Genomic DNA, 20,731 nt, shown 5'->3' on the forward strand with positions numbered 1-20,731 from the left:
CAGAATAATAATTTTTATTTATAAAAACTTGTATTTAAACTGAATGCTTTTCTAATTTGCGAAACCAAATAGCCGCCATTTTGCGGTAGGAGGAGCGCATCGCGTGAGCGGTTATAATTCGATTACCTACGTGATGAATTCTGTTTAACATAAGTTTCAAATGGTGATTTCAAATGAAGTGATTTGAAACCAACATAAAAATTACCAGTAGGTAATTAACATTTATAAAACTGTGACATCCCTAATGACTTTTTTTTATTTGAAGGTAGAAATTGCAAACTTTCGAGTTCGAATAATAGTAATTCAAATTCATAATCGTAAATTGATGTTGGATGAGATATGTAGTCATCGAAATTTATGTATTAAATAAAATAAAACAAAATAAAATCTTACATTTTTTTCTTTTTATCTACCGTTATTACCTGATTACCTAATTTTAGTAGGTATTAATAATTTAATTATTTTATTCATAAATCATACTATAATTTTATAACAATTAGCCAGGTAAGTATTTTTATACAATCCAATTGTCTATTTAGTTATTTAAATTCCAATTAGGCAAGTAGGCCATGGGCAGTGCTAGGCTAAATAATGAGCATTGACAAAAAATGTTCTTTACACCTGCTGTTATTGGTTGCTTAGCAAGGTATTGTTATTAAACATTCTGTGTCGAATTTGGCTAGACAATAAATCGAAAATTTGAAACTGACTTTTTGTGAAAATTCTTCAACTTTTTCACAAATTTTCCACGAATTTTCAAAAATAAATTTACATAAAAGAATCACAAAAATAGTTAACAACAACCAATGACGGTTTCAGAAAATGCTGTTTATGTAATTTGATTTTTTTTATGAATAAAATATTTTATATGTGTGAAATTATTTATGTTACAGAGATTCAAAAACATTGTTACTAGGACAATGTCTTATAGAGCAAATATCAGTCCAATCGCGCGAGACATAGATGTGTTTCTAAACGTGACAAATCCCGATGTAATAGGTATAGTGTATTTTTATAGCAGCAATAGAGTAAAACTTTAGTGGCAGTAGACTTCCTTGTGAAAGAGTTAATCCAGGGAAGTTCGGCCATCTTACCTATTTATTTCTGCCGCAAAGCAGTAATTTTCGAATTACTGATGCGTTTCTGTTTTGAAGGGTAAAGATACTGGTGAAATTAATGGCACATCGAACTTGTCAATTCATATCTCTGGATGACCAACGCACACTGGCATCGAGTATATAACCAGAAATAGAGACGAAATAAGGGCCATACATTCCTTGTATGATACATCACTTATAAATATCGAATCTAGTTTGCACTGAAATATAGACAGTATCAACAACTGACCTGTGTGTACGTCTTCGTATATTCCAATAATATTCTGTATTCATTGTAATAAAGGGAAAAACAGCAAAACATCTAATTATAAAACAAACGGAATAATTTTTTTATCGGTAATTAAATATTAAATATGTAATCTTGTAATTTTACGTCCATTATAGCAAAGCTCTAGTTAACTGGTCGATTTGAAGTGAAACAATTGACGACACCCGTCAATAGTTTCGAATTTAGGCTGGCCAATCGGAGCGCAGTTATCACAATTATGATATATGATATGGCGGGATAGTTTTCAAACAAATTAAATGAAATTTCATCTCTAGTTCTCGTTAAATACTCGATGCACACTGGTCCACAGTAGCACAGTGGGACACTCTATAAGATTTTCAATAGAAAACGTTCTTGAATTATCCTCACGTTTTTAAGTCGAAGTTTTGATCGATCTTTTTCCAATCAGTCCGTGGATCTTAATCATGGATTTGTTGACTTAAGACCTATTCGCAAAACTACATACTCTTATGAAATGTCCTATTGGCCGAATGATGACAATCCCAATTTCCTCAGTCGCTCATTCACTTAGTTAGACCACTAGGCGATCTTCTTTGTCTCGTCACTTGGTAATTTTTTTGCGATTTTCCAATCGTGCATAGTTGACCACTAGTATTTGTATTGTTTTTCTTTTGGTATTTTGTGAATGTTGCCAATACTTGCGAGTCATAGTACCTAATTACAAGCTCGATATTTATTTTAATACGTTCCAGAATTCTCTTTGGAAATGGATGAAAGCTACCATCTGAACGTTACTCTCGCCTCCATCGAGAAAATCAACGTTACTATTACTGGATCAACATTTTTCGGCGTCCGTCACGGACTTGAAACTCTATCGCAGTTGTTTATTTACGATGATCATAGAAAATTTCCGCTGGTGAGATTTATATATACAGGTCTTTTCAAAAACTAGATTGAAAAAAAAATCTGCGAGAGAGAGAGAAAAAACCATTTTAGTCTAATGACCTACCGCTTCTCCAGCAGAGGCCGTGAGTTTGAATTCAGGCTCTCACCTTCGAGTTTCTCGGAATTTGTGTGTGTATATATTTAATTTGAAATTTACCATGAGCTTTTTGGTGAAAGGAAACATTATTATGAAATCTGCACGTCGAAAAAGGTTCACAACAGTTGTGAACCGTTTTCGAGTTACTCTCAGAGACAGTATGAAGCCCCCGCCCGTATTGGGTCAATGTAGCGGACTACGGCCTAATGAAATGAACTGAATGTAATGAATAAGCCCTGAGAGTGGAACGGTTGGAGTTCCGCCACAAAATAAATTTTAATTCGTTTGTGGTGAGAGCGCCGACCGAACATCTATCGACCTTCATAAAGGAACAGTTTTGGCCGAAGGATGTCATGTATCGGCGATTCCGCGGCCAGTTACCTGACACCAGATTGCGCCACGCGTCGTCGACAAGTGCAATTGTGTAGATTAGTTAAAAATAATATTATATTGTATGTATGTTATTCCTTAAGGTTTATATTATAAGAGTGTTTTATTGTATTATGTGTGTTAGTCTATAAGGTGTGTATTTATTGGTATTTGTAACCTGAATACTTGGAATTTCGAACCTCCTGCACGTACCATTCCTTTCTTGTACGCCTGGTACACCCTGAGTAATAATCGGCAAGTAACTTACGTCGATTGGTAAACTCTTTCACGATTAAGGCAAGCATTATAGTCTGTGCCAGCGACACGACATAATTACGTCATTATTAAAAAAACAACATGTTACACCTAGTTTGTTTGAGTACACGGGTGTAAATGAATAATATGCATTCAATATGTGTAATATTTGTCCGGATACAGTGATATTATAATTATTTTGTTACATGTCAGGTTCTACATAATACAACCCGTGTTTTTACAAATTAATTATGAATTTACTATGCATGGTGTCACTCCTTTGCACATGCTCCGTGGATTTCATAGCCATATCAGATGGCGTAGACACCCCTCGTCATCTGAACTTGCAGCAAGAGGTTTTTTTAGAGCTTCATAAGTACAACAAACCTGCCATTTATATTTTAATTGACTTCAAATGGGAGGAGGTTCTCATTTCGTCAGTTACCTGATTACTCCGGATTTGTGAACCGATTTTGATTTCTTTTTATTAGAAAGAGGAAAGAAAATATTCCACCTCTAAGCGACCAATTCTGAATTCTATTTACTAGGCAACAACATATAAATTCCTCTGAATAATACAATAGCGCGACGATTGGTCTTCCAGATCTATTCTCAGAAATCGTCAACCTTTTGGGTTGGTGGATTATTTAGTATCTAGTCTATATGTTAACGCCGAATACACAACCTCGGTACGTGGACTTGTAATATAATATAATATTACAAGTCCACGTATAATACCGCAGCAGAGGTCCCAGGTTCGATTCCCGGGCTGGGAGAAGTATGTGTATGGGAGAAGTATACGTTTATTTCTCTCGTAAGTTTGGATGTAATTTGTAGTTGTCTATGCGTGTGTTCATGACACCCGCGACTCAGGGTATGTTGAGTGTGTGTGTTGTTATTATTATTAATTTATAAATTATATGCATGTAATTTCTAAACTTTTTCACTATTTCAGATTGTCTCCAGCGCTTCTATTCATGATAGCCCTAAATATACTTACAGGGGTTTGATGCTAGACACGTCTAGGAACTATTATCCTGTCAGTTCTATTAAGCGGACTATAGGTATGTAGAGTCTCAACAATGTATACCTTCACGAACTAATATTTTAGATGAATTTGAAAGCTCTTAACGCTACATTACTACGTGTGGCGCACTATAAGTTTCCGGAATGAATAAGAAAAAATACTATAAATGGTCAGAAATGAATTTATTGTTTCTCAAAATATTCTCCGTTAGCGTTAATGCACTTTTTCATACGAATAAACCAATTTTGAAAACATTTATGCCACTCCTCTGTGACAATCTCTGAAACATATTTTTCATACTCTTCGACAGCCTCTTCAGGTGATGAAAATCGTTGACCGCGTAACTGGTTCTTAATTTTTGGAAATAAATTAAAGTCACAAGGTGCCAGGTAGGGACTGTACGCGGGATGGCTTATAAGGTCAACGTTGTTCACCTTCAAAAATTAATTTGTCTGTTTGGCCGTGTGAGAACTGGCATTATCGTGGTGCAAGATGATACGGCGTTTACGGTTATTTTTACGCAGTTTGCAAACAAATAGTCGTATACCAATCACTATTCACGGTACAACGATTCTCCAAAGCAACAGTAGCCATGTGTCCAGTTTTATTAAAAAAAGAAACAATCATCCGCTTAGAGGCACTTTGCACGCGTGCCACTTTGGTTGGTTTCGGCTCAACTCGAAAAACCCATACGCTCGATTGCTGCTTTGTTTTGGAATCGTAACTATAAATCCATATTTCGTCACCCATTACTATGTCCCACACCAAATTTGACGCCCCTTCGTTAAGTCTGGAAAGCATGGCATAGCACCAAATGACGCGATCTGTTTTTTGAGCCTCAGTCAAATTGTGTGGAATCCACCGAGAGCACAGCTTTCTCACACCCAAATGTTTGTGTAGTATTGATTGTATTTCACTCGTGCCTATGCCTAAAGATACCCGAATCTCATGTTATGTCACAAGCCTGTCTGTTTTGATCATACGGCGCACAGCATCGATGTTTTCGTTGTTCACAGCAGTGGACGGGCGACCATCACGAAATTCGTTACTGAGATTCACACGTACGCGTTTGAATTCTGCAAACTAGCTATAAATAGTCGTCTTGCATGGTGCTTCATTGCCAAAAGCAGTTTGAAGCAGAGGGAGACTCCGCTGACTTGTTAAATTACACTTAAAGTCGTAGAAAATCATACTACGAAAATTTTCACGAGTTAAATCCATTGTGATGTAGACAACCAATTTCTAAAATGACGCCACAATGTAAAAACAAGTGACAGTCAGATGAAACAAACTGTATTCTTTAGCCAAAGAGCTCCATTTTCAAATGTTGTAATTAATTTTTTAATATTGTTTATGTAAGTAAGTGGCCAGTTTCGGAAACTTATAGGGCGCCTGTACCGTCAATTTTAACCTACCAGTTGTCGCACTCTAGCGCCGAACACAAGCAGTCGCGTGCGATCTGTATGTAGCACCAAATAAGCGATTTGTTATCTAGACCACCATGTTTGTAGCAAATAAATGACTTTATTTGATTTAGAAAATTCATTTGAATAATCAATTAATCGACTCAAACAATAATTAAAATTGCAATAGTCTACATCCATTTAATAACGTATGATCATTGCGGGTTTTGTTTTAATGTTCTATCACAAAGACTTCGAAATGGAAACAACAGACGAATAGACGATCAATAGATGATCTGTGACACCGCAATTTTACGCGTTGAGTTTGAGAAGATTAATTAATATTTTCGTGACGTTGTGTGCCTCATGACAAAAAGAATTCTTTTATCTATGTAAATGAAAATAAAACACATTTTTTTATTTTTTTTTTATTTATACTTATTAGTTGAACAGTGTATATAATAATTCAAAATAGTCATTGACTTACAAATAAATGGACGACGGGTCTAATACAAAAACCACGAAAAAAATGTCCCAAGTCAACCTATTCGAAATTTAAATTGTTATGTCATCGCAGTATCGCGCTGTCCGTAGAACAAATGAAGACTAAAGCGGAGTGTCGCGCTCTGTATACGATTTTAGCGCCTTACAAGTGCGGACACTTTTTAGCGCGGACCCGACGTCCATATAATTGTAAGTCAATGAAAATAGTAGTCATATAACACAAAACAAGGTCATAATTCAACAAAATAACAAAACAATATTAAATTTTCTATCTTAAGCGTTAATAGATATACTATAACAATAGCAATGGTAGAATTCGTTGTGAAAGAGTTCGTCCAGGGTAGTACTGCCACCTTATCTATTTCTGCCGCCAAGCAGTAATGTTTTAGCATTACTGCGTTCAGGTTTTGAAGGATAAGGGCGCTAGTGAAAATATTGGCACATGGTACTTGTCAATTTACGTCTCAGGGTGACGGGCGCAGCGGCCTGCAGCAGCCCCACATATCTTTGCGATTTAAAGCTCTGAGTGGCACTGCAACTGGTAGTCAGTAATTTTCAGGTAAGTTTCTTGTACTCAATTTTGGTGACAATTTTTGTTATTTAATTACTCGATTATATCGTCATGAAATGTTAAAGAATATTTCGGGTTACCACATTCGAATATTAAATAATACTTCATGATGATATTCGATAAATATTTAAATAGAATGAAATTGTTACCAAAATAGAGCACAAAAAACTTATCTGAAAATTACCCTAGTATGCGTGTCATAGTAATATTGTATAGGCGTGTTGCTTACCACCAGGTGCACGACTTGTTTGTGTCGTCATTTGATATTACAAAAAAAACCTTACTAACATTGAATTGTAGATGCAATGGCAATGGTAAAGATGAATTCATTCCACTGGCACATCACCGATAGCCAAAGTTTTCCGTTTGTCTCTGAACGCAGACCTAATATGTCTAGAATCGGAGCGTACAGTCCAAGTAAGGTCAGTAAATGTATTTTATTTAGTGCGTTCAATGCCTAAAAACGACCCCTCTTCGGGATCTCATCCGGCAGCACTAATATCTCGTCATAATGAATTAATTACTGATGATGAAGCGACCCCAGCGACTCTGGGTTTTGCATCGGACTGGTATTAACCACAGAACAATAAATATTGTAGAAATGCTTGGTGGGCGTGGCCCGTGTGGCAACAGCACCTGTTCCACTTACTTGAACTTAGTTTGTCATTTTTGCTTTGTTCGTTATGGTGGTGTTAATTATCTCATGCAAAACCTCGAAAACCGTAGAATGCCTTATTTAGTAAAATAAGGCATTTTTCTTGGTAGTAAATAAGGAGTGCAAAAAATGGTAGTCGCACCATATAGCGGTATAAGTTTTACTTTCGTTTCTTGTAACTATAAATAATAAAATAAATAAAAAAGAAATAAGGGCCATATATTTCTGGTAACTCATCAGTGATACATCACTTAAAAACATCAACTCTCATTTGCACTGAAATGTAGAAGCGCCAACAATTGACACCTGTGTGTACGTCTCCGTATATTCCAAAAATATTCTGTATTTATTGTAATAAAGACAATATCTCTAACGATGGCGTGCAGTTTCATTTGGTGGTGTGTAGAAAAACAGCAAAACGTCTAATTACGAGTACACAACAAACGAAATCCAATTTCATCGGTAATTAAATATTAAACGTGTAATTTTGCAATTGTCGTCCATTATAGCAAAACTCAAGTTAACTGGTCGATTTGAAGTGAAACAATTGACGACACCTGTCAATTGTTTCGAATTCGGGCTGGCCAATCAGAGCGCATTTGTCACAGTAGATACGGCAGAATAGTTCAAACAAATTAAATGACATTTTGTTTCTATTTCTGGTTATATACTCGATAATTGTAACAAAACAAATTATTACGATAAACAGAAAATTGGAAATGTATTAAAATACAATAAAGGCTTAAGATAATAAAGATTTAAAAATTAGGCATTTTTCTACAATTTTTGAGGTTTTGCGTGAGCTAATTAACACATGAAAATGGCGGATTAAGTACAAATAACTGAAACAGGTACTGTTGCCGCACGGGCCATGGCCACCAAGCATTTTGACAGTATTTATTGTTCTGTGATAAATACCAGTCCGATCCAAAAGCCGGAAGCAGAGGTGGGGGTCGCTGGGGAGGACGCTTCGACGCTTGAACTTACTAACTTACTACCAAATATACAGATCTTTAAAGTGGTACTATTTTACCAATAATTTGAAGATTTTCTCAGGTGTACACTAAGAAGGTAATCCAAGATATATCGAGGTTCGCCTTGGTGAGAGGAGTACGCGTGGTTCCTGAACTAGATGCTCCCGCGCATGTTGGCGAAGGTTGGCAAGGAACCAACCTCACCGTCTGTTTCAATGTAAGCTGCTTTTCCTATTTTGACACTAATTAATGTACTTACGTTTTTTTTTACCAAAGCATTATAAAAATATTTACGTTAGAGCTAACGAAAACCGACAGACGGGAAGATAGAGAACGATAAATTTATCAATGTATATTTTATACTATTTCAACTGAAATAAGGTACACATTCCAATGCTCTGAGACGCTTAGACACATGTGCCGCGATGCTCCGAGGTCGATCCTATTGGTATAAATTGCAATGCTCCTGAGATGGATATCGGAGCATTTCTCTTTGCGACTCAGAGCATTGAAATTTTTGTCTTATTCCAACTGTACTAGTATAAAATATACATTTATGCATTTAATATCCTCTGGCTTCCCGTGCGCTGGTTTTCGCAGGCCCAAAAATTTCCAATTTTAATAATTTTGTTAGTTAGAATTACAATAACTACATATTCACGACACTTCTTAACTCATAACATAATAGAAGAAGACCAAGTACGGTAACTCCATACAAAAGTAGCAGCGAGACGCACACCTTCGCCTAATCATGTGAACGCTTCAATTATAGGTTTGGTATTATTTTGCCGAATACCTAACCTTTAGGATGTACATTCCATGGCTGCATTCTGATAATAGATAACACGTTTATTAAAGATGACACTGGTGATAACGGCGGCTTCTAACTTCATAAGCCATTTTTTTGATATATGAGATTTTATAGGTCGAACCGTGGGAGGTATACTGCGGAGAACCTCCTTGTGGACAACTCAACCCAATAGACGATAACGTGTACAATTATTTGGAGGACATTTACACTGATATGGCAGGTTAAATTTTTAACTATTTCTTTTTTTTCTATCAATTGGTAACTTTGCTTCAAAACAATAGAAAAAATGTCATATGATATCATCGATGTACACGATGTACGTTCTTCTTTCTTTCCAAAGATAATACCTGTTCGCACATATCAATGCTACGTGACGACAATCAGTGCCGTAAAATGCGTACGAAGCAATCCGTGCTCGCCTATATCAGTGACAGATGTCACTAATACAGATGTATTACCCTGACATCTGATATGATCCGACGTGTATGTATAGCTGAGAATATTTTCATTAACGTGACGGACGTTACGTGTGATTGCGATACTACAAGTGTCTAAATTAATCACGGCACACGTCGGCATCTTTTTTAACCGACTTCAAAAAAGGAGAAGGTACTCAATTCGACTGTTTTTTTGTATGTATGTTACGCGATAACTCCTGTATTTATGAACCGATTTTCATGACTCTTTTTTTGTTGGAAAGGGGGTACTTCCATAGTGGTCCCATTTCATTTTGAACGAAATCATCCACCTCTAATGGTGGCTGTTCATGCATGAAGATTCATTTTTATAAATAGCGCCTAAATTTTACTAAGGAGCAATTATTTTAATGGTTGATTTTGCTATTTCTCCAATTCAAGGCGTTTCTCTCTACATATACTTTGAGTAGTGAGAACCGATTTTTATTATCTCCAGTGTCAAGTCCTGTATAGTAGCGAATTTCAGGATATTTCAATAAAACTTAGTAAATAGACGTAATTCCACGCACTTTTGAGGTCGGTTTTTTTAATACTCTGTACTGAGATTATTTAAAAATAATATGAAGTGACAAGACGAACAAGTCGTGCGCCTGATGGTAAGCTAACCACCTGTGCATAGCTGTGCCACTCAGAGCCTTAAATCGCAAAGGTTTTAGGGGCACTGCCACTGCACCCGTCACCCAGAGATATAAATTGACAAGTCCCGTGTGCCTGTAATTTGACCAGCAACTGAGGAGTGCGAATAGCATGTCACGGTACTGAACTGAATAGCAGGGCACTGATTGTCACGTATCGGTATTCATATCATATAAGCAGATTTAGAGCTGTAACACACGGCAACTTCTAGCAGCGATGCAAATGCGATGCTCACGCGATGCAAACGCGATACAAACGCGATGCACGTTTTAAATTAATTAACTAATTTATTTATTTAGTGTGTTTAATAATTTAACCTTTAAATTTACAATCAACAAAACAAAACAATGTGCCAATACAGATTTTTCGTACATAATGATTGAACATAAGCGACTGTATCCATGCAATCGTCTATAAATCGCAAGCGATGCATGCAGTCTTAGTTACTTAGTGCCGATTTAATTACGGCTGATATCCGTTTACAATACAGGTCTACTTAGATAAATTTCAATTAATTTTCTTTTGAGTTATGTTTTTTCGCGATAGTATGCTTTACGTTTACATCAGAATGACGATTAAAAATTTGCAGAAGCATTCGTGACAACCGACTTATTTCACATGGGCAGTGATGAGGTGAACGAGCGTTGCTGGAGGTCATACGAACCAATCGAAAACTACATGAGGGGAAATTTTTACTTGGAACAAACCAGTTTCGTAGAAATGTGGAGCTTCTTCCAAAAGAAGGCACATTATAAGGTTTACAAAGTAAGCGTGAACCATGATTTTATTACGAAACCCTAACGACTCGTGAAAAATTCTCAAAATTAAAGAATTTTAATAGTGTAACGAGTATTAACAACTCCAGAACCATTTATAAAAAGGACTATTACGTCTAGTGCATACATTGAAATAATTTCTTTCAAGACATTTATTTCTCGAAACAGAACACAAACATTCACTTACAATGAGAAATACTAGATAAATGAGCTTATATAAACGAGCACGCACCAGAACCGTTGCATAAATACTTATATCAGAACGTTTTACATTTTCTCAATGCTGTTGCTTAGTATTAAAATGTATGTTTTAAAATAACTATGCAAGACACAAATCAACATTCGAAAATGAAATAAACCAATTTCAAAACAAGTACCATTCATTTAATATAATTTTTATTTGGACCAATTTCACTAACTATAATTTTAACTCCATATAATTCTTGTTTGATATAATATTCACATATTTTTTTTTATGTAAAGCTCGTATCATAACAATCATTTCATATATTGTCAATTTACATAATTTTTACGTGGTATATATCACTTTTCATAAATAATAACTTGGTATTTGTCTGTTGGATACTAGGAGTGTGATTTAAAAGCCGGGAGAGTTGTTTTCCTTAACATAGTTTACAACGCTGAATTTACATTTCAGCAAAATTATTATTGTTATATACTGGATTGATTGGTGATTTAAATTAAACAAACGTATTTTACATATCAATATACATATACAGTGTAGAAATATGTAATGCCACACAATGCAAAGTACTCTAAATACTGAAGATTTTTACTTAAAGGAAACATTCCTTTATTTTTTAAAAGAAATAAAACTGCATTAATAGATTTTCGAAAATTTCTAGCAACACGCGGGAATCGAAAGCGCTTTAATCTGAAAAAAATGCACCCTGCACTTTTATTGCATCGATCGAATCCTATGCGAGTGTAAACGAGTTGAAGGCTGAGGTTCAGAATACGATTTGTAATACAATTCATCACAACACGTTATTAAAAGTTATTCAAAATGAATTCGTTAAAAGATTAAATTTGTGTATCTAAGGAAATGGAGCTCATTTCGAGCAACTAATTAGTTAGATTACCATTTTTTTCGTTTTATTAAAATACGTTAAGGTTTCATGGTTTTTTTTCATTTGAACCAATTTTGTGAGAGAGATTTTATTCTTATAATTAACCCTATCGATCGATGCAATAAAAGCGCAGGGTGCATTTTTTTTTCAGATTAAAGCGGATTCGATTCCCGCGTGTTGCTACAAATGTTCGAAAATCTATGAATGCAGTTTTATTTCTTTTAAAAAATAAAGAATGTTTCCTTTAAGTAAAAATTTCTATCTCCAGTATTTAGAGTACTTTCCCTCCAGGTGGTATTACAAATTTCCACCCGGTATACAATCTTGCTTGCGGTTATCATTCAGTAGGTTAGGTTAAGTTAGAACATGAAAAAGCGGCACCAGGCGAGCGAGCGTGTCGCGGCAGCGGCCGGCGAGTTCCATAAACGAGTTTGTTTGCATGTCCGAACATGTTTTCAGGCCAAATTATAACTAATATAATATATGTTACAATTTTAGGGATAATGTTTTTCAGAAATAATCCTATTTCTATATGAAATTAAATTCAGATAAAATGACATTATGTTATCCGTGGTTTATAACAATAAATTATGGAATTGAGTGTTATGTAATGATATATTATAATAATATATATATAATAACGGGTGCGTTCACATTAAGTATACATTTTAGTAGCAATAGAGCACCTGGTGAAAGAGTTTGTCCAGGGTAGTACTACCTTACCCATTTCTGCCGCCAAGCGTAATTTCAGCATTATTGCGTTCCGGTTTTGAGGGTAAGGTTGGGTGAAATAACAGGCACATGGGATTTGTCGACTTATGTCTCAGGGTGACGAGCGCAGTGCCAGTGCCCCTCAGATCTTTGCGATTTATAGCTCTGAGTGACACTGCAACTGTTTTGGACAAACGTGTAGCTTACTATGAGGCGCACGATTAGCTCGTCATGTCGCTTGATGTTATAAAAAAAAACTGAAAGCGATTATAGCCTATGTTGGTGAAATATATTTTATATTGGATTTAAGTATATATTTAAATAAAGGAAATCATTGTATTTTTTTATATGGAGTAGAAGATTGTTATACAGTTTGTTTTTATTTAATCGAAAGTAATAAAACATTTTTTATAGAGAAGTATCAATATTTATTACATTCGTAATATTAGATACTGGGATAATAGATCTTGGGAGCTGGTTGTGGTTGGGATCGTTCTTGAAAAATTATATTTAGTAATCAGATATAAAGTGTTTGAATATCAAAGAAAATGAATTTGAAATAGTTATTTTTGATACAAGTTCGGAAAGTTAGTCATTATTGACGTGTCTCGAGGCTCGAGACAAGTGAAAATGATAAATCCGCACGTGTATCAAACGACGTTTTTTAATATATTTGCGAAAAAACTACATTAAAAGTAAAATAAAACAGTATTTGAAAAAAAAACTCATTTTATTTCTTTGTCTTATATAAATTCAGAGTACAGTGGCTACTGTTGCCAGTATTCAGCTCCGGTCGTTGTTAATACTCAATCAGCCATCTTTATGGAAAATATTTTGGTATTTTTAAATGTAACCCGTTGTTTTATAAAACACCTATGCAATTTAAACAAATAAGATGTTTGTAAGTAAATGTAAGTTTTAATGACGAATGACTTACGTCACAAAGCACATAAAAATTAAATAAATATACAACCTCTTTAGTTCTATGTTTAAGACTTGAAAAAAACAGTAAATTAAAAAAAATGGGAAAGTAAAAAGCACTAGTACGAAAAATCCAACTTTCGGCACGAAAAATACCATATTTTGAGGAACTGTTTTAACAATGAATTTTTCGATGATTTTTTGGAAAGTCATGCTACAAGTTGCACCGTTGGTGTATAAGGCCACACCTTCAGTATGACAACTTTTTAAAGATTCTTTTTAATAACTTTTAGGCATATTTGATTCTCATCATCTCTCATTTATTATGTTCATTACTTTCATCTAAGTGTATACCGAGGGCACGAAGTGTTAATTTCAGGTTTTTTGTAGGCGTTCAAAACAAAAATTCCTCTAGTGATATGGTCGAGTACGCTAACGAACAGCTATACCGTCGAGGAATATCTTGATGTAAAGGAATACATAATTCAGGTACTGCTTCGTTGCATTTTTTTTTTGTGTACATTCTCCGTTTAGGTATCACGCTTATAGACCCTATTTCGTCAGGTATGATTAACCATGCGCGCAGAAAGTTAATATAAATAAATTAAGAATAGGCGGAGAAAATTTGACACATATCCGAGGTCAACAAACGCCCGATGGCAACTGGCGGGACAGCTTGCGGTGCGGCGTGTCGTTAAACCGCTATGAAGTTTTCATATTTTAGGACAAATATGAATTTAATAGCAACAGTTGAAAACCAAAATATCACAGGTCCTCTTTAAGTGGGTACTTAAAGAGATGTATAAAATTATGTGATAAGTTACATATTTCATTCTTAAATAATTCATTTTAAACTTTTATATTAGCCTGTTTTCAGGATATGATCGAGTGAAGTACTTCCTATCTTATTAGCTTATTGTTTAGACAATGTCCCTAAGCGCATCACATATTTTTTATTAGACCATTATTTAATAGTAAATAGCTATATCATTTGATCTAGCGAAACAGTTTGTCCCGTTTCTCCTCCGATTACTTAAAAGTGCGCTGAGGAAATCCCTCGGATTCTGCTCATGACAAGTAGAGAAAGAAGTATGGGGATGAGAAATTGTAATTTAAAGAAGTAGTCAATTTAAAAAATGGTCAATTCAAGAAGTAGTCAATTCGAGAAGTAATCGTAATAGTGACTATTTTTCATTGCGGTCCTAAACCGCCGGAAGGATTTAAAATAAGAATTCTTCCTTTCAGTGTTAGTTTTTAAAGATGGATTTTATAAAAAGAAGGTTCTGGGTTTCATTTAAAGTAAGTATGCACGTTCCCCAGATTTGGACGGGTTCCGGCGATGTACAAGTCAGGACATTATTGAATAAAGGATTCAAACTGATTCTTTCAAACCCGGAGCAACTGTATCTGGATTGCGGATTTGGCGGTTGGCTCGAAGAAGGTGTGCAGTTGGCGTTACTCCATTGAATCCCTAAATCATAGAATAACATTGACCACGGACAGTTCAGTCGTTCACAAGTATTCAACGTACAAATGTGTGTACCGAAATGTTCCTGTATCCATTACTAAGGCAATTCTCACACGATAAATTATGTAACGAAGACAAGCGACAAATCTGCTAATTTTAAAACATTTCATTTGTGTGTCGATAGCGTCAATGGTAGGATTTTGTACGTTTGATATTCTGTTAAAAGTAAAGAATAGCGGCTTGCTAGTGTTTGTTTGCTAGCTATCGAGCTACTGTTCAACTGCCTTTGCAATTTTTTGGTATTCTACCCCTCCAAATGCAAGTCGATACCACGTCAGTGATGTAGTCTACTAGTATTATATATATTTGATTTGAAGATTAATTTGCAAGGTAGGTTTAGTAATGATGGGTTCGAGGCCAGGGATCGATGGGACTTATTTCGTCACTATTTTTGGTTATATACTCAATGTTTTGAGTACATAAAAATATTATCTGAGAGCATGTCAGTTAAGTTTGTAATAAGATTATAACTTTAAAAAAACCGTCCTCAAAAGTTCGTGTAATTACATCTAATTGCCAAGTTTTATTAAAATCAGCTACCAGAAAGTGCGCGAAACAGGATTCATCCCTTAGTTTGCCACCCCTAAAGGTGGAATATTTTCTTCAAATTAAAATGTGACCATTACTGAGGTGCTATTTTTCTAACAAAAAAAAAAGCATCAAAATCGGTGCACGAATGCTCTAGCAATCGCGTAACATATACATTCTCCTTTTTTGAAGTCGATTAATAAAAAGCAAATCAGCACGTTATTAAGTTCAAGTTCTATTTTGCATTGTACGCAATAAGAGCTTTTTAAGGTTGTGGGATTAATTAAAATGATAAGTGGCATTACTACAGATAGAGTTTTAAGTTCAACTGTGTTTGAGTGTAAATATAATGAAACTTACACATAATATAATAATAAATTCTACAACTTTACAGGAGAAAATTGGTGCACCCCTTATAAATCTTGGAAGGTTATTTATGAGCACAATCCATCAGATATTGCTGGCTCACGGTGTCATCTGATTTTAGGTAGGTATACGTTGCAATGGATACTCAGTACAATAATATGGTTTCGTTACAGTGACGTAAATAAAAATATTATGACGTAAATATGGAGGAGACCTTCTGGTAATAGGTGATTGCGGAAGGATTTCTTAAAACAAACGGCCATTTTTAATATCACGATTTTCTCCTACCATGATATTCAAATTTTGTGAAATGACTCCACTATTTTGTTGTAATTATTTCGACTCATCCGTAGAACAAAGATCTATGTACAAGACTACTTGTTCTCAGGACTTAGTACATTTCGTTCGTTCTTCTTCGCTGTGGATGTCAGATCGACTGTTGTTCAATTTAATAATTTCCGAAACGAAACAAGATATATAAATTCTCAAAACACCTTTACATAGGCCTTAGTTTGAATAATGAAATTATTCTCGAAACGTACTTATTCTTTTCGCTATATAATCACATCGGACTCTGTTCTTCGGACGAGTAGATTTATATAAAGACTGAACACAACGAAGAATAATTTCATATCTAATAGAATAATACTAAAACATCGTGATATTCAATTATGTTAATATTACAATAAACTTACAAACAATTATTAAAGAGAAGGTTGACTGAAGGCAAATTTTCCTAGATTTCTCGCATATAGCGTACGGTAAAAAAAGTTAAATTAAAAAGATGTGCAACAACCTAATAGACAAATTCGTAATGCCGGGTTCCCGAGTCCGTCACTAGCGTTTTTCTCTCGCTTGCGTTGAATAAACGCGTAAATCTGCATTCTGAACAAAGGCGTTCACAAGTCTTTCGGTTTGTTGCGGAGAGACTTGCGCGCACGCGGGGCGCCTTGTGATTGGCCAGTGGTGCTGTCCTCCGCGAACGTTCCCTGTTGCTTGCGTGGAAATATCATGCTTGCTAGATCTTGCTTGCTTGATAGATCGAAGGTGTTCTTCTTTGTGTTCGACCTTTGTTTTAGTAATTATAACAAACGGTCTTTTTATAAATAAATAACAAGTGCCTAAGAAATTTGAGACAAGCTTCGCAGTCTGTGCAAATATAAATAAGAGGCAGCCTGTGTTTGACTACCTCATCTTGAATTGTGTAATTGATATGGTTTGGGGGTTGTTTTCACAATTTGTGGTTCCAGTATAGATGGCGTCTACTAAAACGTGGAACAGCAAAAGTAAAGACCAAGGTCATACTTTGAGGCGCGATCATTGGCTCAGTATGGAACTTCACAGTTATGAGATGTCACTTAGCCATATAAAAAAAATATTACGTAGTATCATTTTAAAACATAGTTGTAATATTCCATTGAAAATAGGAATATATATATATATTTGCATGTACGTTAGAAATAAAAGCAAAGGATTATATTTTATCACATTGCTCGTAAACAGTATCATGATAATAATATGCAGGCAAAGTCAGCCGTAAGCTTTTTCATTACCTTCATTACCGCCCTAGGTTATTATTAAATTTATTAGAAATTTACTTCACTTTTACGATCAAGATTAAGCAAAAATTTTTTATGCTCGAAAAATCTGAACGTATTTTGAATGAGCTTGAAGTATATGAAATACTAAACATTGGCTATTTAACTTTAGTTTACAAATAATTTATAAATTCAGTTTGCAGAATTTTTAGTATTTTTGAATTATTTGTTTTATATCTAATACATCGTGGCTGTATGCGTTTTTACCTTTTGCCACATTTTAGTTCGAGTTGTATTTTGAAGCTTTTTCTACCTTTACCATTCATATCTCATTCTATTTAACTGCCTCAGTGGCCGAACGGTTACCATGCCGGACTGCCACGCAGAGGTCCCAGGTTCGATTCCCGGGCCGGGAGAAATATTTGTGTGGCCTACATTTATTTCCCTCATGAGTTTGGGTGTAATTTGTGGTTGTCTATGTGTGTGTCCATGGCACCCGCGACACAGGGTTTCCCTAGTGCGGGGCTATGTTGAGTGTGAGCGTTATTATTATTATTATTATTATTATTAATTTCCTCGCAAATGTGATGAAAAACATTGTATGTAGCTCGCACGGTAAAAAAATTACAAACTTCGAGTCATTAAAACATTTCTTATTTACCGCCCTGAAAACACAATGTACTATTTAGCGTGCTTTTGTATCATAACCACATTACTTCAAATTTATAACATCTTCCATCTAGTCTTAAACAGCATTGTGATTTGCTCTGGGCGAAACACCCCCCGTACTGCTTTTGAACGTGCTGATAAAACGTGTTCTGGCAGAAAAGTGGTCTTTAGTAATACGATTGAAGGTTAAAAATTAAACAATTATTACATTTATAGGCTCAGAAGCGGCACTTTGGTCGGAGGAAGCGGATGCGGGCAACCTGGACAGCCGCCTATGGCCGCGTTTAGGTGCCCTGGCAGAAAGACTCTGGTCGGATCCAACGTCTTCTTGGCGCGATGCTGAACAAAGGATGCTGCATTTAAAGTTTGTAACTTCACAGAGGAATTACTTCCGTAGCGTAATATCTGATTTATAATGGTTGCACTTTTTGTGAAGAAAATAGTGAAATTCAAATTTTTCCTAAGTCTGTGGACTAGGTCACCGAAGGATTACAGATAATATATGTTCAATACGAGTATCATTCTTAGAACCAATAGAGAATTTTGTCATTAGTTATGATTTTTTACTTACATACCAAGAGACGGGACGAATACTAACAGTTGCAGTGCCACTCAAAGCTTTAAATCGCAAAGATCTGAGGGCACTGCCACTGCGCCTGTCACCGTAACATACCTTGTCAAGTCCCATGTGCCTATAAAATCACCAACACCCTTTACCTTTCCAAACCGGAACGCGCACGCAGCTCACGTCACTAAGCGGCTGAAATAAGTAACGTGGCAACACTTCCCTAGACGAATTATTTCTCAAATTGTACTACTGCTACTAAAATACCGCGAATGTCGATGGAGATATGGGAAGAGGTAAACCTCTACATACTTATCTCCATTGAGAATATTCTTAAAATAGGCCAGATTAAAAGTACTATATAAGAATAAACGCGCAAGTATGAAGATATTTATGGAGGAGGCGAAAGATGTTTTTCCAATCTGTACATAATATGTATGTATTAAAAAATAGATCTACTTTTGAGACAATAACATATTTATTGATTGTAAAACAAGCTTCATAATACGTGTCGCGCACTGTAAGTTTCCGGCATGAATAAGAAAAAAATAATATTAATATGTTGATGCACTTTTTCATACGAATGAACCAATTTTGAAAACACGCCGCTCCTCCGTGACAATCTCTGAAACATATTTTTCATACTCTTCGACAGTCTCTTCAGGTGATGAAAATCGTTCTCCGCTGATTCTGATTCTTAATTTTTGGAAACAAATAAAAGTCACTAGGTGCCAGGTCGGTACTGTACGCGGGATAGCTCATAAGATCAACGTTGTTCACCTTCAAAAAATTCATTTGTCTGTCTAGCTGTGTGAGAACTGGCATTATCATGGTGCAAGATGATACGGCGTTTACGGTTATTTTTACGGAGTTTGTCAATAACTTCCGGCAAACAAATGGTCGTGTACCAATCACTATTCACGGTACAACGATTCTCCAAAGCAACAGTAGCCATGTGTCCAGTTTTATTAAAAAAGAAACAATCATCCGCTTAGAGGCACTTTGCTCGCGCGGCATTATGGTTGGTTTCGGCTCATCTCGAAAGACCCATATGCTCGATTGCTGCTTTGTTTTGGGATCGTAACTATAAATCCATATTTCGTCACCTGTTACTATGGTCCCACACCAAATTTAACGCCCCTTCGTTGAATCTGGTAAGCATGGCATTGCACCAAGTGACGCGATCCGTTTTTTTGAGCCTTAGTCAAATTGTGTGGGATCCACCGAGAACACAACTTTTTCATGCCCAAACATTTGTTTGTGTAGTATTGATTGTATTTGACTCGTGCCTATGCCTAAAGATGCTCAAATCTCGTGGTATGTCACATGCCTGTCTGTTTTGATCATACGGCGCACAGTATCGATGTTTTTGTTGTTCACAGCAGTGGACGAGCGACCATCACGAAATTCGTCACTGAGGTTCACACGACCGCGTTTGAATTCTGCAAACCAGCTATAAATAGTCATCTTGCATGGTGCTTCGTCGTCAAAAGCAGTTTGAAGCCGAGTGAAGCTCCGCTGAGCTGTTGAATTACATTTAGAGTCGTAGAAAATCGTACAACGAAAATTTTCACGAGTTAAATCCATAGTGATGTAGACAACGAATTTCTAAAATGACGCGACAATGTAAAAACAAGTGACAGTCAGATGAAACAAACTGTATTCTACAGCCAAAGAGTTTCATTTACCAATGTTGTAATTACTTTATAAATACATATATAGATTTTAAGGCTTTCGTGGTTATTCACTAAATAACCGTAGCACGCTCCACTACATGGAGCGTGCAACCGTTCCGAAATATCGGGAAAATAAAAAGAAGTCATACCGTGGTAAGAAACCTGATATTAGTGATAATTACTTTATAAATATTGTTTATGTAAGTGGGCAGTTCCGGAAACTTATAGTGCGCCCTGTGTAATATGCTGTTGTGTTCGTAAGAAGATACTCACACTGATAATCATTGCTCTT

The 20,731-nt window shown here is 35.6% G+C and overlaps 1 protein-coding gene across 1 annotated transcript in view; it reads left to right on the top strand.

Moving 5' to 3' along the window:
* The window catches only part of LOC113233930, a 77,150-nt gene that overhangs the window by 937 nt on the left and 55,482 nt on the right, over window positions 1-20,731 (top strand). The window contains exons 2-12 of the mRNA XM_026469166.1: window positions 894-999; window positions 2,100-2,263; window positions 3,969-4,077; window positions 6,819-6,940; window positions 8,230-8,364; window positions 9,073-9,178; window positions 10,660-10,835; window positions 13,960-14,058; window positions 14,890-15,010; window positions 16,020-16,112; window positions 18,415-18,562. Of these exons, the coding sequence (XP_026324951.1) occupies window positions 894-999; window positions 2,100-2,263; window positions 3,969-4,077; window positions 6,819-6,940; window positions 8,230-8,364; window positions 9,073-9,178; window positions 10,660-10,835; window positions 13,960-14,058; window positions 14,890-15,010; window positions 16,020-16,112; window positions 18,415-18,562 (1,379 nt within the window). The remainder of the gene's footprint in view (window positions 1-893; window positions 1,000-2,099; window positions 2,264-3,968; window positions 4,078-6,818; window positions 6,941-8,229; window positions 8,365-9,072; window positions 9,179-10,659; window positions 10,836-13,959; window positions 14,059-14,889; window positions 15,011-16,019; window positions 16,113-18,414; window positions 18,563-20,731) is intronic.

This window comes from Hyposmocoma kahamanoa, unplaced genomic scaffold (assembly GCF_003589595.1).
Source record: "Hyposmocoma kahamanoa isolate Upper Pololo Valley unplaced genomic scaffold, ASM358959v1 80, whole genome shotgun sequence".
NCBI classification, from domain to species: domain Eukaryota; kingdom Metazoa; phylum Arthropoda; class Insecta; order Lepidoptera; family Cosmopterigidae; genus Hyposmocoma; species Hyposmocoma kahamanoa.